Below are 25,089 nucleotides of genomic sequence, written 5' to 3'. Positions count from 1 at the left end.
CCTAAGATTTTCTTACACCTCTGGATGGCACTCTATATGTCACTTAACTTTGAAATTTTTAAGGAAGTTGAAAAATCAAATGTCAGCAGTTTATTTTTGCCTACAATTCTAGCTACTCTGGAGGCTGGGGCAGGAGATCACAAGTTTGAGGCCAGCCTGGGTAACTTAACAAGGCCCTGTCTTGAAATAAAATTTTAAAAGGACTGGGGATGTAGCTTAGGGTAGAACACTTGCCTAACATGCTGGGTTTGACCCCCAAACCTGCAAAATAAATAAATAAATAGAAGGGTTTATTTTGCTTTTGTGAAGAAAAAACTGATTTGTACACAATGCCACAGGAACAGATAACATGCAAAGAGTCAGGAGCCTGCTTCCTCAGTACAATCATCAGCAAGGGCTACTGATACAAACAGAAAGGTTTGATTTGACAGATAATCATAAATTCCTGCAGTTAGGCTAAAAATTAAATGATATAAATGTTCTTTGATAAGAAATAAAATAGCAAGCAGGGCTTTGGGGCCTTTAGCTCAATACAACCTCCACACTGGTTATCATTATTATCTGGTTGTAAAAGTTATGTCAGCACACACACCATTCAGTCAAAAAAAAAGAATAGTGTGACTTTCATCTTCCAATCTGGCACCTAAGAAGTAGCTCCATCTTGACAACATGTAGACAAGCAGAACAAATTGAAAACCCAACTGTGCTTCTCAGATCTGCCAAAGAACTGAGGTCACAGGAAACCTCTGCCCCACCAAAGCTGCAGCATCAACAGGTGAACAGAGAGAATCACAACTTTGAGGAGCAGAAACCCAGAAGCAGCCACCTCTCCAGATGCCAGCATCAGGCAGGGAAATCTGATGGCGAGAAGTCAGTGTGGACAAGTCTGAGGAAAATATCCTCCAGAGGACCCGGTCCCAGCAGCGACTTTTGCGACTTTTACCTCCAGGAAGTCTACTAGGTCCTTGTGGTAAATGTTGAAGAAAAATCCCTTGCTGGAAGTAGGACAGGAAAGGGAGCTGTTTTGAAATGCACCAATGCACAGTGTTCTTTCCAATAAGGTCTGCCCTGGGGAAGCTAGTGCACTAGATCCAGTCCTGTGGGGGCTTATCACAGTGTGACCTGTCTGGGCGAAGATAGTACTCAACTCCAGCCCTCTCCAAATATCCTTGCTCAACTAATGGGCAAGGGCATGGGGACTAAGAAACAAGGTGAAGTTTCACAGCCCAGAATCACAGTTCACAAAGACTGAGACCCAACCAACCACAGGACTACAGAACACTCAGCACACCTGTACCCCACACACCTGACCATCATACCACTAAAGGCTATTTATAGTCATTCCTTTTCTGAAGTACATCTCTGGCTATCAGGAGAAAATGGCAAGACGTACTAAAAGATGAAAAACGTGGTTTGAAAATGAATAAGCACCAGACCCAGATTCGGATATGGCAACTGATGTTGGAATTAGCAGACTGAGAATTTAAAACAATTGCAATTAAAATGCTATGGGCTCTTGTGGATAAAGTAGACAGCCTGCAAGAACAGATGGGCAATGTAAGCAGAGCAATGGATATATTCTAAGAACCATAAAAGAAATGCTAGTGATCAAAAACACTGTAATGGAAAAGAAGACTGCCTTTGATGGGCTTATGAAAAGACAGGACATGGCTCCTCATGAGGAAAGAATCTCTGAGCTTGAGCAGAGCATGACAGAAACCTCCCAAACAGAAAAACTAAGAGAAAACAATGATGAAAATAAAAACACAGAACAGAACATCCAAGAACTTGGGACAACATACCTATAGTGAGAATACCATAAGAACAAAGAAAGAAACGGGAAAAGTCTTTGCTATAATAAGGATTAAGAATTTCTCCAAATTAATGTCAGGTATCAAATCACAGATCTAGGAAGCTTAGGGAACATCAGGCAGGATAAATGTCAGAAAAACTGCATCTACAAATAACATTCTCAAACTGTAGAAAATGAAAGATAAGGAAACATATGGAAAGAAAGCAGAGAGGGAAAAGAAAAAACTTATATGCAGGGAGATTAAAAGCAAAAATAAGAATTACATTTGACTTCTTAAAACCATGCAAGCAAGAAGACAGTGGAGTGAAGCAAGGGGAAAAAAACCTACCAACCTAGAATTCTACATTCTCCAAAATTATCCTTCAAAAGTGAAGAAGAAATAAAAATCTCCCAGACAAAAGTTGAAGGAATCTGTTGCCACTGTCTTGCAAGAAATAGTAAAAGACACTCTTTAGAAAGAAGGAAAATAATAAGGATTAGAAACTCTGATCTACATAAAGAAAGAAAGTGTTTAACTGCTTGAGAGAAGGAATAAGGGGCAGTAAAATGGCCGTGCTGGAGATTGGACCCAGAGCTCATGCGTGCTATGCAGGAGTTCTGCTGAGCTACAACCTCAGGCCAACTTTTCTTGTTCTTACTTGATCTAACAAATAAGAATTTGCCCACGAAAACAGAAACAATACTTTTGATCGTGCCTTCTTATGTGTGTGTGTCTAGATACACATTTACCTAGGCCTATGTATTAGGAAAACAACAACATCAGCAATGCTATTAGGATGGTAGGGAAAAGTAAAGATTATTTTGTTATTATAAGGTACTCACACTACCCAAAAAGCAATGTAGGGTTATTTTACAGTAGACCTGGATGAGTTGTCAATGTATATTGCAAGTTCCAAGACAATGACTAAAAAGAGTCATAAGAAAGAATGCTTAGAAAAGAGAACATGAAATTATAAACAATGCTCACTCAAAACCACAAGAGGCAGAAAAAGAGTAGAAGATAAAAAGGAGCAAAAAACAAGGGCAACAAAGACAAAACAAATATGGTAGAGTTTAATATAACTGTATAACTAATCATTAATCAATGATATAATATACAAATTAAGAGACTATCAGAATGGGTCAAAAAACAAGACCCAATTCTATGTTATCTACAAGAAACATACTTTAAATGTAAACACACAAATATGTTAAAAGTAAATGGAGGCACTTTAAATTACATAGAGGGAAATGAGAGGGAGAAGGGGGCGGGGGTATGAAAGATGGTAGAATGAGACAGATATCACTACCGCATATACATGTATGATTACACGAATGGTGTGAATCTACATCATGCACAACCATAGAAACAAAAAGATGTACCCCATTTGTGTACAATGAATCAAAATGAAGTCTGTAAAAGTAAAAAAAAAAAAAAGTAAATGGATGAAGAAAGATATACAGTGTTTACACTAGTCAAAAGATAGCTTTATTTATTTTAGACAGAGTAGTCTTCAAAGCAAAGAGTCATGAGGGATAAAGAGGGGCACTACCTAATGAGAGAGGAGTCAATTCTCCAAAAAGACAAAACGAAGTGTCAAAAGACATAGGCAAAAACTGATGGAACAGCAAGGAAAAACAGATGAATCCATTGTTATCGTTGGAGACTTTAACACTCTTGTATCAGAGATGAACAGATCCAGCAAGCAAAACATCAGTAAGGACATAGTTGAATTCAACAGTACCATCGATCAGCTGGATATAATTGACATCCACAGAATACTTCATCAAACAACGGTGAATTACACATTCTTCTCAAGCTCACAGGGAGCATTTGCCAAGACAGTGACATTTAGGGCCATAAAATACAACTTGGCAAATTTAAAAGAATAGAAATCGTACACTGTCTACTCTTGGACCACAGTGAAATTAAACTAGAAATGAGCTACAAAAAGGGAGCTTGGAAAATACCCAAATAATCATAAAGTTAACAATATACTTCTAAATAACACTTGGGTCAAAGGAGAAAACTCAAGAGAAATTTCAAAATGTTTTAAACTAAATAAAAAAGAAAACATAACATACCAAAAGTTGTAGGATGCAGTGAAAACAGTGATTAGAGGAAAAATTATGGCACTAAATACATAATCAGAAAAGAAGACCTAAAATTAATAGTCTCAGCTTCCTCTTTAGGACACTAGGAAAAAAAAAGAACAAACTAAATCCAAAGTAAACAAAATAGGATACACTAAAAATTAAGATAGAAATCAATGAAATTAAAAACAAGAAATCAACAGAGAACATCAATGAAACCAAAAGTAGGGTCTTTGAAAAGATAAATAAAATTCAAAGGGTCCCAGCTAGGCTAATTCAGAAAAAAAGAGACAGAATGTAAATTACTAATATCAGAAATAAGAGATGAGGTCACTACATGTTCAATGAACATTAAAAGTATAATCAAGGAATACTAAGAACAACTGTGTCCACAAGTCTGATAACTCAGATGAAAACAACAATCCCTTGAAAGGACACAAGATAATCTAAATAGGTCTATAAAGTAGGACTATATTTATTAAAGAAACTGAATCAATAATAAACTTCCGACAAGTACCAGGCCCAGAGAGGTTCAATGGTGAATTCTACAAACATTTAAGGGAGAAATTATACCAATTTTCTACACTCCCTCCCAGAAGATAGAATAGATAAGGGTGTAACTTCCTAACTCATTCTATGAGGCCAACACCACCCTAATTCCAAAATCAGGCAAACCACTACAAGAAAACTACAGACCATGTATTTAATGAACATGGATGCAAAAATCTTCAACAAAATCTTAGCAAATCAAGTCCATAAACAAGTGGGATTTATCCCAGGTATGCAAGGCAAAAATTAATTAATGCAATTCATCACATTCATGGGCTCAAGAAGAAAAACCCTTTGCTCATATCAATAAGCTCAGAAAAGAATTTGACTAAATCCAACATCCATTTATGATTTTAAAAAACCCTCAGAAAAATAGAAATATAAGGGAACTTCCTCAACTTGACAAAAAATAATCTCTTAAAAACCTACAGCTAATATTATCTTTAGTGGTGAAAAACTTGAAACTTTTCATCAGAATCAGGGATAAGGCAAGGATATATCCTGTTACCAAGGGTGTATCTTGTTACCATTGCTTTTCAACATCATACTGAAAATCCTAGTTAATGCAATATAAAAATGAAATAAAAGGTGTACAGATTAGAAAAGAAGAAACTATTTTTTTGTTTGTTGATGACATGATTGTCTATGTAGAGAATCTGGCAGAGAGGGATTTATGCCAAACAGCTTTGAAAAAAAGAAAAAGAAAATTTGACAATCAAAGACTTTGAAGCAAATAAGTGACAGGTTGCAGGATACAAGGTTAATATAAGAAATCGGTTGCTTTCCTATACACCAGCAATGAACAAGTGGAATTTAAAATAAAAACACAATACCATTTTACAAGGCCTACCCACAAATTAAATACTTAGGTATAAATCTAACAAAATATGTGCAAGATCTATATAAGAAAGCTACAAAAATCTGATGAAAGAAATCAAAAAATAACTAAATAAATAGAGACAAATGCGAACATTATGGACTGTCACAATGTCAGTTTTTCCCAACTTAATTTATACTTTCAACATAACCCTATCAAAATATTGGCAGGGCATTTATTTTATGAATATTGAGACACTAATTCTAAAGTTCATATGGAGAAGCAAAAGCCTCAGAATAGCCAACACAATTGAAGGAGAAAAACAAAGACTGATATGCCTGATCTTAAAACTTAAAAGTTATGAAGCCAGTGTGGCACTGTTGAAAGAACAGACAAACAGATCAGTGGAACAGAACAGAGCACCCAGAAATAAACCCACATCAGTACAGTTAATCTTTGGCAGCAGAGCAAAGGAAAAGCAATGGATAGTCTTTTCAACAGATGACGCTGGGAAAACGGGACATGTTGCTCAAAAAAAAAAAAAAAAAAAAAAAAAAAAAGGATCTAAGCACCCTTCACAAAACCTAACTCAAAATGGATCCCAGACATAAATATAAAATGTAAAGCTATAAAGCTATATAAGCCCTGGATGATAATGTAGAAGAAAATCTATATGACCTTGGATTTGGCAAGAACTTTTTAAAAAATCAGTACTGGGACTTGAACCCAGGGGAACCTTACCACTAAGCTATATCCCCAGTCCTTCCTATTCTTTATTTTGAGGCAGGATCTCACTAAGTTGCTTAGGGCCTTGCTTGGTTGCTGAGGCTGGCTTTAAATTTGCCATCCTCCTGTCTTAGTGTCCTGAGTGGCTGGGATTTGAGGTATGCACCACTGTGCTTGGCTGATAATGACTTTTTGCAGGCAACACCAAAGATACCATCCATGAAAGAACTGATAAGATGAGCTTCACTAAAATTAATACCTTGGGCTCTGCAAAAGACAATGTCAAGAGAATGAGAACAAGTCACGAACTGGGAGGAAATCTTTGTAAAAGACTGTGATAAAGGACTAACATTCAAAATACACAAAGAAGTCTCAAAACTCAAAATAAGAAAATACATAATCCAATTTAAAAATGCACCAAAAACCTTAACAGGCATTTCACTAAAATATACAGATGGTAAATAAAAATATGAAAATATGCTCCATGTCATATGTCATCCAGGAAATGAAAATTAAAACAATGAGATCCACAACATGCTGCTCAGAATGGCCAAAATTCAGAACGTAGAGAACACCAAATGCCGACAAGGATGTGGAGCATTAGGAACTCCCATTCACAGCTGGTAGGAATGCAAAATTGTACAGCCACTATGGATGATAGTTTGGTGTTTATTGCAAAAACTAAACAGGCTTTCATGACACAATCTGGTCATCATGCTCCTTGGTGTTTACCCAAAGGAGATGAAAATTTATGTTCATCCACAAACCTGCACATGAATGTAACAGCAACTTTATTCATGATTACCCCAACTCAGAAGGGACCCAGATGTCCTTCAGTAAGTGAATGTATAAATAAACTGTGGTAATCCAAACAATGGAATATTATTCAGCAATAAAAAGAAATGAGCCACTGAGTTATGAAAAGACTGAAATGAACACTGTAATTGAAAGAAGTCAATCCAAAGAGGCTACATATGGTGTGATTCCAGCTACATACATTCTGGAAAAGGCAAAACTATAGACAGTCAAGAGATCCGTGGCTGAAAAGGATTGAATGCAAGGAAAGTAGGAACAGGTAGAGGACAAGGATTTTCAGAGCAATAAAACTACTCTGCAGGATCCCATTATGATGGATCCCATCATTCTATTTGTTCCAAACCATGGAACATACAACAAGAGGAAACCCTCAGGTAAATAAGGGCCACTGGGTGATAATATGTCAGTACAGGTTCCCTGATGGTAAGAAATGTACCCCTCTGGCGGTGCTGACGATGGAAGAGGCTGTACCTGCGGGGCAGGGGATATATGGCAAATCTCTAACCTCTGCTCAATCTTTCTATGAATCCAGAACTGCTCTAAAAAGTCAAATCTATTTTTAGAAATAGATAACAGCATCATAAAGCAATGAAAATGAACAAACTTCAGCACCCCATCACAACTTGGGCGTAGTTCATACATACAACAGTGAGAGAAAACAAAGCTGGGCTCCGAGTCTGTTGTATTTGATATCATTTACGTGAAGTTCAAGGACAAACACAACTCATCCATGGTGCTGGCAGACATGGGAGGATGGGATGATGATGGGCAGAGGACCTGGTGTGCTGATGTGGAGGCTCTTCTTGACTATGTAGTGATCACAAGACTATTTTCTTTTTGTGATAATCATCAGGATGCACAATTATGATTAGAGAACTTTTTGGCATATTATACTATACTTAGATGAGAAGGTTTTTGTTGTGTTCTGTTTTGTTCCTCCTTCCACCAGAAAGAAAGAAAGAAGAGAGAGAGAGAGAGAAAGAGAGAGAGAAAGAAAGAGAAAGGAAGGAAGGAAGGAAGGAAGGAAGGAAGGAAGGAAGGAAGGAAGGAAGGAAGGAAGGAAGGAAGGAAGGAAGGAGAGGAAAGGAAAGAAAGAGGGAGAGGAAGGAAAGAAAGAAGGAAGGAAGGAAGGAAGGAAGGAAGGAAGGAAGGAAGGAAGGAAGGAAGGAAGGAAGGAAGAAAGTAAGAAAGGAAGGAAAGAAAACCAAAGAAAGAAAGAAGGAAGGAAGGAAGGAAGAAGAGATAGAAAAGCAAAGCAAGGCAATAGTCTACCCAGTATGGCTAAGTCATGAGCACCTTGACTATTGTATGTGGATGTATTAAATCCCTAAAGGGACAACCCACAGGAATAAAGCCAGCAATGAGGCCAGGAGTCTGGAACCTATTCCAGAAAGCTAGGAGAGAGGTGGGAGCGTGAGTCTGGGAACAAGAGTGCTGTGGAGGCCAAGACCTGTCTCTGTACCTTGGCGCAAACATCATGCTGCAGAGCAGGGTCTGTACTGGGTCATCTGAGAGGGTGGGATGCACTAAGAACTGCAGGTTACTAAGAGGTAGACTCTTCCAGAGATGGCACTGCTGCTTAGGTTGGGGAATTTGTCACACTCTCAGTGTTCAGTAGGGTCAACCTGTCCCTCATAGAACCAACAACACATGTGAGTATCACCTAAGTGCTATGCCCTGGGAGGGGTGTTCATGGCCAAGGAGAAGAAATAATCCCTTTTCAAAAAGGTGGGGAAGCCTGCTTGAAGAGGTGATCATTACACCATATGATGTATGTACAGCAAAACCTCATCATAACCTAACAAGTAGGGTCAAATGCACTAGTGTGAGGTTAGTGGATGCGCAGGTGGAACCTGCATAGCTCCATCTGGAGGAGATGCAGTCCAAAGTGGACACAGCTGTGGTTTGGAGAACCTTGTGACAGGTGTCTATTGTGGCTCAAATATCTATAGAGGTTCCTGGTTCCTGTGGCTGGCTGGGATTTCAGGACAGTGGCAGGATCCCCAACCTCCAATTCAGGAGCCCTCATATGGTTGAGTTGGGCGGACACTGGAGTGCAGGGAGCTAGCCACTCTTCTTGCCTAAAAATAAGTAACTAATTTTGCCTTGACTGTTTAGGAAGATTTCCCACAGCTCTGCCTCTCACCAAACTTACACAATGAAGACAATCCCCAAAGAGGAATGTGTGAGTGCTGGCAATGAAAAAACCCACTCTAGTGTGTTACCAGCATGAATTCTGGTGTGCTCTAGAATCTACTATGACTTCTCTAGGCCCCAGCAAAAGTCCAGAAAAAGTGGCCAATTTTTCATTGGCTGGATCACAGCAGATCGTTTGGTTTGTTGTCATGTTTCAAAAACTAGTGCTTTCAGAATGATAAGGGAGGAGGAAATAGTATTCTGCAGACTCTTAGGTACATGGAGAAATACCTTCTTAAAATTCCATGAAGGTGGCAAACTTGACTGCCAAGTTTTTAGCAGCTACTTCATGGAGAAGGGCACCCCTGTGATGCCCACTCTTTCCTCACAGGCACCCCACAACATGGCGGCTCCTGGTCGCCATGGACAGAGTCATGCTGGGTAACTTACAGGGACAGAAACTGTGCATCTGGTCTCTGTAGACCTGTGCTCTACATCACAGGTTGGTACACGTTTTCTAGAAAGGATCAGAGAGTAAACATTTCAGGATTTGTGGGCCGACTACTCAACTCTACCTCTGAAGCATAACTGCCACTGAATACATAAATAAAACTTTATTTACAAAAACAGGTGGCAGGCAGGATTTAGACAATGCATCCTTAATTTATCAGTTGTAGATGAGTAGACCAAACCAAACCAGACACCAAAGACACCACTGATCCAAGAGGTAGACATGCTTCTGGGTTAATATGGCAGCATTCAAGAATTTTTATGAATGAAAATTTTTTCCACGACATCATTTCCCTTTCAGATGCAAAACTCAATTTCATTTACAGGTTTCATGTCAAGTACTCATTACTCACTGTGGGCCAGTAGACTTCCATATGCTGTTTTCCCTATTCCCTGATATTTCCAAGTTTTTGAAAACACACCAAATGCTATTGCCTTATGGCTATGGCTCGCCTTGGCATTCAGGTGGTCTCTGGGTGGTCCTAAATGATTGTAAGTTTGGGCTATGAATCCAAAGTAGTTATAAAAAAAAAAAAACTATATTGCCCTTCTTCCCCGAGGCTTAGTGGGAAATAAATTTGTAAAGGACTTAGGTGACACAACCAGACCTCTGATCTATAAGTGGCCTTTAAATGTGTTTTTAATTCATTTATCCACCTCCTCCCAAGTCTGTGTGTTCATTTCCACCCAGGAAAAAAGAAAACTGCAAAAACAGATGGGCCTCTGTTAAGAACAGCAGCTGAGGGTTGGAGCGCAGACAGTCGACCTCCCTGCCCCTTCTGAGCTGACTGTGGGTGGCTGGCACAGCACACTGCCCTTCGACACTGCCTTACAGGTTACAGCTTGGTAAATTTCATGGCTCATATCAAGCATTTTGGGGCTCAGCCTGAAATGCCATGAGAGCTGAAACCTTGGAGACCTGGAGAATCCAAGTCCCTAATATTTTACTCTCTTAAATGAGCTGTGTGTCAACATGACATGTGTAACCCCTGGAGATGGTTCCCAGAGGGGCATGAATACCCAAGAGCCTGCTCTCCTGGAGGTCATACATCTTCCTTACCTCTGCTCTCTCCTGCACTCAAAGTATTTCTAAGGAGCAGGAACAAACCAGAGCCCAGAGGTGGCCTTCAGTGACACCCGGCTGCCATCAGCCTCGTGGGTCTGCTTGAGTGCAGCATCCTATGTGCCCCTAACTGAGCTGCAACCTGACTGTGACCCAGCCTTGCCACAGGCAGCAGGTCACCAACAGAGTGCTCCAACCATTCTGTTTTGCAGACAGAAGGGAACATTTTAAAAAGGTAAAGCTCAGAAATACCTCAGTCTTTTTTTTTCCCCCCCTGAGAAATGACACAGAATTATGCCTCTGATCATTTCTGCCCTTTGTGGTAAGATTTCTTGGAATCACTGGATGCCACTGACCCTAAGAGCAGGCTAGCTCTGTGGCCTCAGTCCTGGTCCTGGTCCTGCTGCCATCTCAGCGGCTCAGCAGATGGCTTGCTCACCTGCCTCAACTCCAGAGGCTGCAGGGGCCCAGGGCCACTCAGAGCGAGGCAGAGGCACACCTCTGGGCTGAAGGAACCTTTGATCACAGCATAGGCCCAGGAGAGAGGGAAGAAGTCAGAGGTCAAATCCTCTTGGTGCTTGGAGCTCCCCACACTGCGCACACAAGCACACGTGCCCAGGACAGTCTCGCCTGTCTGTCTATCCACTGTCAGTCATAAGCATTTGATGATGGGACTCTGTGGCGCTTACCTCACTACCTGGCACCAAGCAGGCACCTGGAACACAACCAGGGCTTGATATGTCTGGAGAGTGAATGAATGGGCCATGGAGAAAAGGATGAGAAGAAATGAGCACCCTCAACAGCTAGACCCCCTCACCCCGCCCATGCAGAACATTTTCAGCTTCATGGTCAGGTTATCTCCAATGTCCCTCCTGGGTATCCCATGCTGGGCATGGGCAGTAAGTGATCATGACCCACTTTCAGGGTCATGTTACAAATACCTACATCTCAGGAGGAGAAAGGTGGGGTATAGAGTGGATGAGGCTCCATTGCACAGGGTGGGGCGGCCCTGCAAGGACAAGGGGCTTGCTGTGAATGGGTGGGCAGGACTCCAGGCTGTGAGGAGGAGATACACAGGCCCTTGGGAAGTCAGTGGCCCCTTGGAGGGGGAAGCAACCAGAAGCCCAGGGTGGCCAGGCATGGCCAGAGGCCAGCAGTAAAAGGTCTGAAAGGATGAAGGTACTGGGTCCTGGAGCCAGTATGAGTTGTGCCAAAGGGATATGAGAAGCCATTGGTGAATTCTGAGTAAAGGCACCTACCATATGACATGACCTTGAAGTCACCCCATCCACCCCAGGAGAACAGGCTGGGGACCTGCAAGGAGGAGTGCTGGGGCAGGGCCAGGTTCCTGGCACATCCATAGGGAGAAGCTCATGTTCTGCATGCAGGACATATTCTAACAAAGCTTCAGATCTAGTTTAAACTGCAAACCATTCCCTTTGAACCCTGCCTTGATGTCAAAAGAAGGGGCTGGGCCTGGTGTTCTGCAGCTGCCACCAAGGCTGCCTCGTCCACTCCCAGTGACCCTCTCCCTTCATTCCTCTGAGTTGAGCACCCTGTTAAAAACTCTTCCTTCCCGGGAGGCACAGTGAGCACAAGGAGGATGCAGGATGACTGCTGAGCTGGGAAGGACGACGTCACCTTCACAGGAGCACTGGGCCCCTGAGAGTCCCTCGTTATGGCTTACTTTGATTTTTCTTTTAAGTATTAGGGATTGCATCCAGGGCCACTCTACCACTGAGCTACATGCCCAGCCCTTTTTACTTTTAATGTTGAGATAGGGTCTCACTAAGTTGCCCAGGCTGACCTCAAGCTTGCCACTCTCCTGCTTAGCCTCCTGAGTCAATGGGATTACAGGCATGTGCCACCATATGTGGTCCTTGGTAATTTTTCCAGGGTAAAGAAGCCAGGTGAGAGGTGTTATGGTTTGGATATGAAGTGTCCCCCAAAATCTCATGTTGGATAATAGAGTAATGTTCAGAGGTGAGATGATTAGATTTTGAGAGCTATAACCCAACTGGTGGATTAATCCACTTGACGATTAATCTGAATGAACTACTAGGTGGTAGCGGTAGGCAGGTGGGGTGTGGCTGGAGGAGGGAGGGATCGGAGACATGCCCTTGGGGATTATATTTTGTTCCTGAATCCTCTCTTGCTCTGTTCCCTACCTGCCAGCCTCCTCACCACACCCTTCCACCATGAGGTTCTGCCTTAGCCCAAGGCCCAGAGCAAGAGAGTAGGGTGACCATAGACTCAAACCTCAGGAGCCCGACATAAACTCTTCCTCTTCTCGGTTGTTTCTTGAGTATTTTGGTCCTGGTGATGAAAAGCTGACTGCACAGGGCTGCTCAGGAGGGAGGAGAGAGTGGCGAGCAACCCCTGGCTCTTCTTGGGCTCATCTCACTTTGAGTCATGGACATGCAAAAAGCAGAAGTCAAAAGTTCCTGAGTCTTTCCAGCCTGGAAAACATTCCAATTCCAACTCAGGAGGAAGAAGGGATGACAGAGTGGTCTGGAGACTGGCCCAGTTGGCTGGCTGTGCTGGCCATGGAGTAGGGGCTGGGCCATTTTGCACCCTGGACAAACCTCTCCAGGACTTGTTCACCAGGAAAGTAAGAGTGCAGCAGAATAGCCCTGGAAATCCTCAGCTGTCCGTGCAGCATGTGGCTTAAGAAGACATTTATGTTCTGTAAGCGATAGGCACCATGTGACAGAGTTACAACTACAACTTCTCCTGAACCAGGCAGGAAATATTCATGGGAATACCTATTTTGAGCTCTGTTCTTCCAATGCCTTTGCTCACCTAATCCCTATATCAACTCCATTTTATAGTGAAAAAGAGCCTCAAAGACTAAGTAAATGTCCCAAAGTCACTATACAATAAAGTGACTTGAATCTATATCTGACTCAAGAACCCAAACTCTGTCTGCATTTGATTTTTACTCATCTAAGTCTATCCTCTAGGTCAGAGAGCATCTTCTGGGATTCATGTTGGGTTGTTTTACAAAGGACAGAGCCCCTACTTTTTTTTTTTGGTAGTAGTAGGGATTGAACCCAGGGAGCACTTAACCACTGAACCACACCCCCGGCCTGTTTTTCAGGTTTTTAAAAAATATTTTTAAATTGTCAATGGGCTTTTATTTTATTTATTTATATGCAGAGCTGAGAATCAAATCCGGTGCCTCACAGAGGCTAGGCAAGCACTCTGCCACTGAGCCACAACCCAAGCCCTTATTTTTTTTACTTTTTGAGACGGCGTCTCACTAAGTTGCTTAGGGTCTCACTAAGTTGTTGAGGTTGGCTTTGTACTTGTGACCCTCCTGCCTCTGCCTCCTCTCGAGCAGCTGGAATTACAGGGTGTACCACCGCACCCGACATGCCCTTGTGCTTTTGATAGGTGATAATTAAACACTCAGGGAATGACTTTAAGGAGGTCACATGGGAGGGGCTTATGAAGACACCAACAGAACATAACTGTGAGTAGTCAGGACAAATCATGGCGGTGTTTGTCAAATTTGGCAACTTAAAGCATCCTTTTGGTCCTGGGAGTTGGGAGTGGGCAAGGGAGTGAGAGGCGAGGACCCCCAAAGCAGTTGTCTCCTCCACATGGCAACACTGTGAGGAGTTGGGGTGAGGTGGCAAGCCTGGGGCCCTCTGCAGTCAGGTGCAAAAGTGGTTCTGCACAGCCAGGCACTGCCTGTGAGGATTCCTGGGCATTGCAGAGTATATTCATGAGGATGGCTCCAGCCCTTCACAGCCAACCACAGCTCTCTGGTGATGACGACATTCTCGCGAACTGAAGGTTACCTAGTAGGGACTCAGAAACATTTACTGAATTTCATAGTTGAAAGAAAATAAGAGATTGTGATTAAACTGCCAAAACCCAACTCAGCCGGCCCTCTGCGTGCCAAGCCCTGAGCTCAGCTCTTTGCTGGGACCACTGACCACACAGAGAGGGCACTGAATACTGACTTGAAGACAAGCTGATCTAGACCAGCAAGGTTAAGTGTCTTCCTAAAGCCACCAGAGTATGTCATTGGGTCATTACCTGCACAGGTACCTTACCATGAAGCCCAGCACCCCTGTGGACAGGGGCACAGGCGAAGAGCTGTTCGCAGGCAGAGCTCCTCAGCCCCGTTGGCAGGACCTGCCCTTTGTCTTTGTGTTTGCACGAGCCCAGCTTTTTGGAGTGGGACTACTGAGAACTTATAAAATATGCACTTTTAAAAAATCTGCTTTACAAAAAGTAATTATTCATTCTCTTCTTAAATAAAACAAAGACTGGTTTTAGAATAACTTTAATTAATGCCATGTTAATGGGACTATTCAAAAGCCAACACTGAAGGTAAAATCTAGCTTCAATTCACCTGCTTCATGACTCCAGTCGAACACAATGATGTGCTTTGGGGGAAAGTCAGCACCATATTTTTGTGCAGACCCCTCTGTCCTTGCAAATGCCAGAAAGGAACCTATCCAAAGGACAAACTGGTCTCTGGAGGTAAACTGGGTGGCACTAACCAGGGAAGCTGAGTATGAGCGCCCTGGGGTCACTGGAATGTGAGGTAAGGGGAGGCTGCTAGGACAGTGGCCATAAGTGTCTCTGCATCATTCCAGGTCCTGCCAGGAAGCGGGGCCAGGTGTCCCACTGGAGGGAAACCTCGGGAGACTCCTGCACACAGAGGGAACAAACAGAAATCAAGTCGAGGCAGTTCTGGGGAGCTGCCAAGGCCTTCGGCACCTTGATATGGAGACATTTAGAACAGAGGTGACTGCAGAGCAGGGCAGTTATTAAGGTCCCCTCTCCCACACGTCACACTGTGGGGATCAGAGGACCACAGCGAGGGTGGTCAAAAGGCAATGTGGAGCATGCTGGGAGGTGGGTCTCTGAGCATGAATTTCTTTGAGAATCACATCCAGGGGTCTCTAATGCTCCACAGGAACTCACAGGATTCAAGGAAAGAAAGTCGTTGGAAGGAGACTCTGTGATGACCCTGGCCACTCAGCCCCCACAGGAGCTGTTGCTGCCTTCGTAACAGGGAAGCCAGGCCCTCTCATGGCTGGCACCTCTGCTCTCACACAGCCTGTACCCCCAGACATGCTGAGCACAGAATGAGTCCAAGCCCAACACAGCTGCACGTTGTCCCTGAGGACTAATTTAGCTTTTCCCTTGAAATTTTGAATGAACGTTTCTATCACTGGGAATTTTGGAACCTTCACTACATGCTTCCAGGCATGATCTGGCACAGCTCTTCATCCTCTGAAGCTGGTTTTTGCACACTTATTTCTCTTAACTTGCCTATTGCCTGTGCTTCCCCAACCTCAAGACTTCAGGCTCCAGAAGGCGGGCAGTAAAGCCTGCCTGTCCTTAGACACAGCAGAGTGCACAGCACGGAACCAGATCCTGTAGGTTTTTGTAGAATAAATGGGCAAGAGCCACTCTGTCTTCTTGTCCACAGGGCTCTGGTCTTTGCCTGGGGTCGAGTGTCCTGGGCAGAGGCCCCTAGAAAGGAGAAGGCTGAGGCACAGGCAAGGCGACATGTGCTTCTACAGGGACAACCTGGACCTGCCTGGGAGCTCCCAGAGATCCGAAGCTGTTCACAGTGACTCTCCTAACCCAGAGTCTCTTTCTGGAAGCCTTGGCCTTGGAGGGCCTTGACCTGGTTGGTTCAGTCACTGGAGCCAGCTGAGCCTGAAACTGTTCTGGTGCCTATCTTTTTTGAAAGACCCTGCCTGGATCCTTATGAGGTCACAAGTGACATCGCAGAGGACCAGCAGCCCCCAGGGTCCCTTGGCACTGGTTCTCCAGAGTCCACTGGGAAGAGAAGCAAGCAAGGTACCCTGGGAAGCCTGCCACTCTGGCACTCCAGAGAAAGAGAAAGAGAGAGAAGGGGGGCTGCTGGCTTCCTGGGAAGCTGCGAGCCAGATGACAATGAGAATTAGCATCAGAACACCTTGATGAAAGAAAGGAAGAAAGAGTTGGATCCCTGAATGAAAAATAGATTATTCACTGTCAGCATGAACAATAGAAGGAGACATAAATAGCAGCCAGGCAGGGACATGCCAATTTTGCTCAAAAATGGTGTGCGTGGCACTTCTATAGCCCTCCCTGGAGCTGTGGTGCCACAGCTACGTTGTACACCAGCAGATGGGGCGGTGGGCGGGAGGGAGAATTACAGTGGCTGCCAGGAATTGGGAAGAACATGGGCCTTAAAGGCAGAGGAATTAGAATTATAGCTCTGTTATTTCCCACTGGGGAGGGCAGCGCTGTGCAGGCAGGGAGGGAGAAGAGAGGACCAACTGGAGCATGGTGGTCTGACTTCTTCCCTCGGAACCTCTGAGAGGGGTAAAGATAAACTCGGAGCGAGTGGTCAGGCAGTTGGTGCAGAAGACGAATCCACGGGAGCTCCAAGGCAGCCGGAAACCAGGCCTTCTGCACAACGCCATGGGTAAATGCTATTTAGTTTGCTACTAAGACGTCTGGCCCTGGCTACTTCAAACAGCTCTCCCTGCTTGGCCTGGCCTGCCTGCAGGATGGTCTACGATGCCCTGCTGTGGGGTCAGTCATCTTGAACAATGAGCTGCACTGGCTCTATGCAGCAATGGGGGGGTGGTCTCTGATGAACCCATGAGTTCTGGAAACTCATTCCCCTGCACTGGAAGTGACACTTAAAGCCATGACTTGGGGCAACAGGGATCCTGCTACTGATGTTGATGGCAGCTCATATGGTGTCATGCTCCTATGCCAGCTGTGGGTGGAGCCAAGTGTCTGCAGTGCCATCTCATGTCATTCAACAAAAATTCCATGAAGCAGATGCAGCTACTACTGGTCCTGAAGGGGGCACAGAGGAAGGAACTGCATCCTTTACCCCAGGCCTGAGGGAAGAGCCAGCATTCAAAGCCAGTGGGCAGGTGCTGCCTGGGCTGTGGGTAGGCACAGAGGCCGACAGCAGGGCTCACCTCACCTTGGTGAAAGTCAGACAATCCTTGTCTTGGTCTCTGTCCTTCATCTCGAAGTCATAAAGTGCCTTGCCCTGGGGTGGGGCCTGTGGCAAGGGCCGGACACACTGGACGTAGCTGGCCGGGAGGAAGCCGTGTGTGCCGTGCAGCTCCCCATGGTACCAGTTCTCGTCCACCTTGCGCCGCAGGATGATGATGTCCCCCTTGTTGAACTTGAGGTCACCAGGTTCTTTCCCCTCGTAGCTGTACAGGGCCTTGCCATAGGGCAGCTGGGTTAGGTTCTGAAAGCAGAAAACAACATGTGGTTACTTGAAACGGCCCTTCCTGATGTCTGGGGGTCTTCGAGGGCAGTGGGATCCCCAGGGGCTTTCTGAGTCTTTGGGGATGTGACGAACACCCTGCAAGTGGAAAACAGCTGAAGGAACGGGCAGCCTGTCACAGGAGCACGCCAGCACCTTGGCCCCAGTGAGACAGGAGACTCCTCGTCATGGGACTCCCTCTAAATGGTAACACAAGGGCTAGGCAGCGTCCCCAACCTTCTACGAAAACCAACTCACTCGGCACTGAAAGGCACTGAAGGAAGCAATCAGGCCACAGATGAGGAATCTGAGGCACCAAGACAGAGGTTGACTTGCCCAGGACTCACCCTTAGGAGCAGTAGGTTGAATTGGAGCCAGGTAGTCTGGGCTCCAGACTCTCCTACCCATTATTCTGTGCTAAATCATTTTCCACTGGTTGCTGTTTTCTTAGGAATTTTTGTCTAAAAGAACTACCATATTTTCAACAATTATGACCCAACAAAACTTTCTTTACCTACTTACTGACCCCTCACAGCAACTCAGGACAGGTTCAGGGGGTTTCAAGTTGAACAGGCCAACCCGCATTGCAGCGATCATGCCATGCCAGCCTGCCATGGACTCAACCAGCAGTACGTGCTCATCCTGTCCAAGTGAGAGACCACCTGGCTGAGGAGCTTGGAGGCCACTCCTAGGTCCTTGGTCCCCCGTCACAGACCAACACCCCTAGGCATGACATGCACTTTTTGGCAGGAAATCCTATCTTCTTACCATGAGGAGATGTCCCTGCCTGTCCTGTCAAAGTTTGCCCAACCTATCCAAAAGGGATCTGCCATCATTGGTGTCAAAGAGCAACCAGCCTTGAAATGCGTTTTAAACAGAATTCTTTGCAATCTTCTGTCCTCCAGCAACAAGGAGTCCATCAAATGATCCTGAGCTTGACTTGACGTTTTTATGCACTTCCTGGGCTTCTCTAATTGGACCTGTTTTGTAAAGACCACTTGGCCCGCAGGAGTTTCTTTTCCATTTCCTTATGGGTGGCCAACACCTGCTCAACTGACTGAGCTTTGCCCAACGTCCATTCTGTGCCAGAGGAAAGCCTGACCATTGTCCCTGTGTCAATACCCAATGATTTTCTTACCAGAAGCTGCATTTTCTCACCAGGGCTGCCCGTGCCAAGGGTTTCTGTGGTATTCAAATCAATCAATACCAGCACAAAAGCCCGAAGCAGCAGGACATCAAAAACTCTTTGTAGAGGACTTAATAGCACGTTGCAACTCAATCATTCTACATTTATGTCTCAGAATGGTCAGGCGACAGTAGTTAAGACAGACCTGCTGGCAGGCTGACAAATAGCCACCACTACCCAATTAAATAGTAACACCAGAGGATTTTTCATTACAGAACTCGAAGAGGGGGAAAAATCAGTTTGTGTCCAATAATGCTCATTCTTGATAGCTTTGTAGTGTTCGCACAATAGATGTAAGAGGCCCTGATTTTAGAGAGCGGAGGCAAAGGGGTAATTTGCCATACAAGCAGAGAAGACTGGAAGAGGCTATTGGCTGTGGGCCACCAGAGAATTCCACTGCCATACAAGGGCCAATGGCCCCTGATCCAGGGATTCTCAGTCAGGGACAACTCTGAAGACAGTTTTGGTTGTTACAGCAGGGAGGTAAAGCGCTACTGGCATCTAATGAGCATGAGCTAGGGATGTTGTTGAACATCCTTCAAGTAAGACGTTTCCCAACAAGAAGGAATGACCTGGCCCAGGACGTCTAAAGGAAACTCTGGCCCCACCTGTATGTTAAATTTTCAAAAAAAGTACTTTTGTTCTATTTCAATTTAGTTTAACTCTATTTTAAATGTTAAATACAGGGCTGGGGATATGGCTCAGTAAAGCGCTAGCCTAGCATGTGCAAGGCCCCAGATTCAATCCACTGATTTTCCTGATACGGGAGTATTTTCACTACTGACCACATGGAGACACTTAGCTCTCCATCAAGTGAGGAGGGTCTGTAAGCAAAGAATTTAAGCTTGAAAACCAGCATCCACCAGGTGCACAAAAGAAAATGTTTACGTTGACACGGTGGCTCCATCTCTTCTCCATCTCAGAGTAAGAGGGGGATGCGCAAAGCAATATTCTGAGAGTCACAGCTCGGGTGGCTATCTAGCAGTTTCTGCTACTACTGATCACAGCAGTGGGCGGACCAGGCCAGATCTGACCTTTGCATTCTGGGTCTGCCTCCTCCTGTGTGTCTGTCATGCAGTTGAATGCAGGTACCTCCCTGAATTGCCCCCTGCATCAAAGGGATTCTGGACATCCATTCTGGACTCCCAACCACCAGCTTTCTCTCGACTGTTGGCACAGAGACCACTTGCAAGCACCTCTCACCCACACGATGTAGAGCTGTGGCCAGACTTGTCCAGTGTGGCCAGGAAGGCTGGGGTGTAGGGATAGGAAAACGGAGGCATTTCCTACCAAGGCAAGGGCTGCAGACTGCCACTCAGGACAAGGGCACTTACATTGCCTTCTCCCCAGTCTTGAAAAGGATGTACTCCGGAGCCTCAGGGAACTGTGGCTCCATTGATTCTCCAGATAGGCCATGTGCCCACCCACCAGAGCACTGTGGTCCACAGGCTACCCCACCACTGTCACCTCAACCTGACTGTGGAATCTCCACCCAGCTGATAAGTGAGGGGTCATCCTTGTGTCTACCCTTCCCTTGGCCTTGGCATTTCTCAAATCCTGTTGGCACTACCACTAGGCTCTTAGAGCTCTTAGAGACACTGTACCCCTTCTATTTCCAATTGCCCCATCCCTTCTCTGTTCCCATGGAAACCAAACCCCTGCAACCTACGGTTGTTGGTTGCCAAGCACTTGATGAGCCCCCACCCTACTGCTTACAAGCTTACAGTGGCTCTCTACATCCCTCGGGGAGCCAACTCTTCAGGGTGGTGGCTGGCAGCTCAGCCCCTGAGCTGGCACTGGGTCACCCTTCCAGTCACAGTGGGCAGCACCCCCACTTTCTCAAGGAGGATGTGCTTCTGGAGACTCTGGGCTTTACAGATGGAGCTCCATGCTACCTCCTGTCCTATCCCAGACCTGCAGCACCCAGGTTGGGCTCCTTAGGCCTGGGGGCATCTGGTCCATTGCATTGACCATTTTCAACCAGGGCTCCCAGCACAGGACTGTCCTGTGTCCACTCTGACAAGTGGAACCTGGGAGAGTCCCCAGCATGCAGAAACTGCCCTCTATATGCTATTAATTCATATGAATCCGGTTAGTCTTGAGTCAGGCCTGGATGGGGGACAGCGAGTAGGGAAAGTTAGGAAGGTGGGACACGAGATCCCAGTAAGCCAAGGGACTACACAGAGATCCAGGGAAAAGCACTTGGCCCTTGCTCCAACTGGTGAAGCAGTTCCTGTAGAGCCCCACCAGGCCAGGCTGGGGCAGCAGGGGATAGTTCATCCCCTGAACACAGCTCCAAGGGTGGCTTCAGCTGACCCCAAGGTGGGAGCACCAGTTGCAAACAAAGGATGTGTAGTCATGCACCCATGCCCTGTTGCTTCTGCTGGTGGGCACATAGGAGAAGAAAGAAGTGGGGAAGGGCAGGGGTCAGAGGAGCGTGGAAGGAGAGGGGCACAGGACAAGCCCACTTGCACACCCCTCTGAATGCCCAGACAGCATCTGACAGAGCAAAACTGAGAGGGGCAATAAACCTTTTAAAGATGGCAAGATATATTTCTGAGGGCAAAAGTATATGAGTCAGAAATTATCTGAGAGGTGGTTTATGCAGGGGGCAGAAGAGCCAGAAACCAGTTCCCACTGTCTGAAAATGCTCAGAAATGATAACGAGGCATCTCCACCGTCTTTCATCTTCAAAGCCCTTTAGAAGATTAATTAGTCTGTGGAAGGGCCTAGAGGCAGGTGAATTCTATTGGAGGTAAGAGACTTCTGCAAATTTCACCTTGGAAACCCGGGAACTTGAGAGTCACACCCCCATGACCCAGGCTGAGGGGGTCAAACAGGTTGCTCTGCACCCATTTCCTTTCTGACAGCAGATGTGTTCAGAGACAACCTCTCTCACAATCGGGGTGTTCCCCTTTGGAGGAACTGTGTTCAAACATTGCCAGGAAGCCACCGTTATGTGGACTCAAGACATTAAAGAAAAGATATGAAAGGAGAAGGGGGAAATACATCTGGGATGCCTACAGGACAATTAACACCAGCCACCCCTGCGAGGCATTAATAATAATTAAAACTTATAATGTCGATTTCACAGCTCATTACTCGGATGTGGCACACAAATCTTCCTCTGGGCTTAATGTCCTACCCCGTGGAGACAGAGTGCTCATGCATGCATGGCAACACATCATCAGCTCCTATAGGCTCCAACGTGGCAGAGGGCTTTGACAAATGGGCTTCCATTATGCCCTGCTGCTTCGGGGCCCTGGGGTGGGCAGGCTCCACAGCTGCCTGCGGCACAGCGGAGGGGCATGACCTGGATGGGTCGCACTCCTGCAGACTGCTGGGGCAAAGCATGGATCAAGAACTCCCCTTTTATACCCTGAAGTCTCCATCTAGCCTCCTTCATTCAGTGCCTTGTGTGTGTGGCACTAGCAACCTATCAGTGCAGGCTCCCTGTACCCCATCAGGACAGACGGCCTGTTTCTGTTCACTGCTGCAGCCCCAACCCCTGGGCTGACATCAGTCACAGGTTCAAGATATTGACGGAATGAATATGCGAAAATTGTCAGAATCAAAATTTCTGTCAAGCCCTAATCAAACAAAATAAATAAACAAAGCCAGCAGGTTATAATATAGGAGAGGATCTCATGCATATGTGCCAAATGACAAGAACGATTCACGAAACTACCAGAACCACAACCTTGCCCCAAAAACCTCACACCAAAAAATACTTCTGCAAGGAAATCTGCCCAGCCATTGTTCAATCTTGGACTCACACCACTCGTTATTGATTGCTGAAGCCAAGGACTTTTGTTTAAAAATATTTTGTATAATCCTCCTCATTTTGCCTTTGAAAACCTCCCCTGCCTGGACTCAACCTCCATGGCCATGCCCATAGTTCATTACGGCACTTGTCCTCCCGTTCCAACACTCTGCTCTTCCCAAATACTCATTATTCTTTGGAGAATCTCAGTGATTATTATTTTGGTTGACAAATACATGGACTAGCAAACCCGGCCCCTAGAATTAGGGCCTGGGCTGAGAGAAATTTCCTTGCCCATTATTTTCCCCATGACATGAGGCTAGGGGCCTATGTAGACAAAGATCCCATTCTAATAGCGTCTGGGCGCTAATGCACGGGGGAAATCCCGGTGAATGCTTGCTGAGTACCAGGGCACCCCAGGTGGAGGGATGGGCCTGAGCAAAGGCATGGAGTAAGCGGTGGGCTTGGGTCCCACTCACGGGCTGTCCCAGAGCTGCCAGCACAGCACACGGAAGAGCTAACAAGCATTAGGGAAATCCACATATGGCATGCTCCAGGGATGATGAGCAGGCCAAGGAGGCGGAGGGCCTGGTCATACACAAAACATCGCCAGAGTCCATGAATATGACAGGGACAGCTAATGGTCCTTTCTCCTTGTCTGTGAGATATTCCAAGCTGCAGTGGAAGCCAGATCCACCCAGCCACAGCTCATTCCCCGCCCCTCACCTACAGGCAGCACTGGAGATTTGTCAACCTCTTGTCAATGCAAGTCAAAATGATCCGCGCGTTCTGGCAGGTTTTAAAATGACATTTACAAGGGAATTCTACCTTTGCACAGGCTGGACAGGGGATGTGGTGGAGCGTGGGCTGGCTTTTTACACACAGTGACTATACTCAGAGCAAACGCTGGGTCCTTGGATGACCTGATTAGAACGGAGCCCTGGACTGGACATGAAAGAAAGAAAACTCATTTAAGCCACTATATTTAGGGTTTTCTCATTCACGGCTTAGCCTGCATCCTGCCTGATTCAGAGGGTCTCAGGTCGATTTATGATTTCTGTAGCTCATAGCATTTTTCAAGCCAAAGAGCATTTATTTCCTTACTGCTCTTGAGGGCTATAATTTATGTGCTTTCATTTTAGAACAGTACATTTAGCATGAACACTCCAGGGCTTAGAGGAGGCACCATTTTGGGCATTATCTTATTTTAAATAATGTATGTAACAAGAGTGCCCACCATCTTCTAGTTTATAAATTTAATTCCTGATGAAGAAATTGTTTATCACACTGCAACCAGGACAGTCCCAGGTTTTAGTTATATTTCAAGTTTTCTCACTAAAAATTACCCATTGCATGGTGCACAGCAGAACATGCCTGTGATCTCAGCAGCCTGGGAGACTGAGGCAGGAGGATCATAAGTTCAAGACCAGCCTCAGCAACTGAGTGAGGCCCTCAGCAACTGAGTGAGACCCTGTCTTAAAATGCCTCTAGGTTTAATCTCCAGACCCCCCCCCATCCCACAAATTACCCATCAGGTTATGATTTTTGTTTCATTCTCTTTTTATTCTGGAGCCCACAGGCTATCAGCACAGGGTGGGGCACTGGAGCATGCATATTGACTTGTGCCCTTTCTCTCTTTGAGACTCACATGCTTTTTAAAGTCTGAGCAACTCCGGACAATGAACAATCGCTTTCTGAACAGAGGCTTTCCAAAGCGGGCCAGCATAGTACCCACCAGTGCTGGCATGGTGTTTAGGGTCTCTGGAGGGCTGCTACTGCCTCTTATCACATGTTGGTCAGAGGCAGCTTCATGAGGCTTTCCGTTTCATTAGCGATCTCTCTAGTTCTGGTTCACAAAGGTATGTTAAAACTTCTTGGAAGTTCTCATGATGGCCGGTCCTGAGAGCTGTGCAGTAGGGCGAGGAGGCTCGGTGACCCGGGAACTTCCTAGCACCGGATATAAGCCTATCTCAGCCTTCTTCACCATGCTTCTCCATACCTGTCTCTCCAGGACACGGTGTGTACTAAATGAAATGACAGAGATGCTTGCAGGCAGGCTGCCACCACTGTGAGCCCCATCTGCTCTCAAGGCAAGATGGCTCACGGAGGCTGTGAACCCCCTAAAGCCTGGGCTGTGTGAGGGAGACGCTGAGGGTACAGAATCGCACTCTGCCTTTTACTGAAATGAACACAGGCGCTTCCAGAGAGTCCCCAGGGGGAAGGCTAACAACTTGCCCTCTAGTCTGCCAAGAAAGCCAGTCACTGAGCACAGGGGTAGCAAAGGGCGGGACACAGGGGAAAGGCAGGCTTGGCTGTGGCCATGTGGTTTCCAGGGCTCCAGAAGGTCCAGAGCCAGGGCAAGGGGCCTCCCAGGTGGGGTCT

General features: G+C 45.7%; 1 protein-coding gene across 4 annotated transcripts in view; it reads right to left on the bottom strand.

Moving 5' to 3' along the window:
• Positions 1-25,089, bottom strand: part of SH3RF3 (SH3 domain containing ring finger 3) — a 387,937-nt gene that overhangs the window by 117,091 nt on the left and 245,757 nt on the right. For all 4 annotated transcript variants that reach the window (XR_013759283.1, XM_079111162.1, XM_079111164.1 and 1 more), the window contains exon 2: positions 17,465-17,740. Coding sequence is in view for 3 of the 4 variants with exons in the window: in XM_079111162.1 (XP_078967288.1) it covers positions 17,465-17,740 (276 nt within the window). In the remaining variant the exon portion in view is untranslated. The remainder of the gene's footprint in view (positions 1-17,464; positions 17,741-25,089) is intronic.

The sequence above is a fragment of the Sciurus vulgaris genome (assembly GCF_902686455.1).
Source record: "Sciurus vulgaris genome assembly, chromosome: 14".
Lineage (NCBI taxonomy): Eukaryota > Metazoa > Chordata > Mammalia > Rodentia > Sciuridae > Sciurus > Sciurus vulgaris.
The sequence above is the reverse complement of the archived record's forward strand: the minus strand, read 5'-3'. Positions and strand labels throughout refer to the sequence as shown.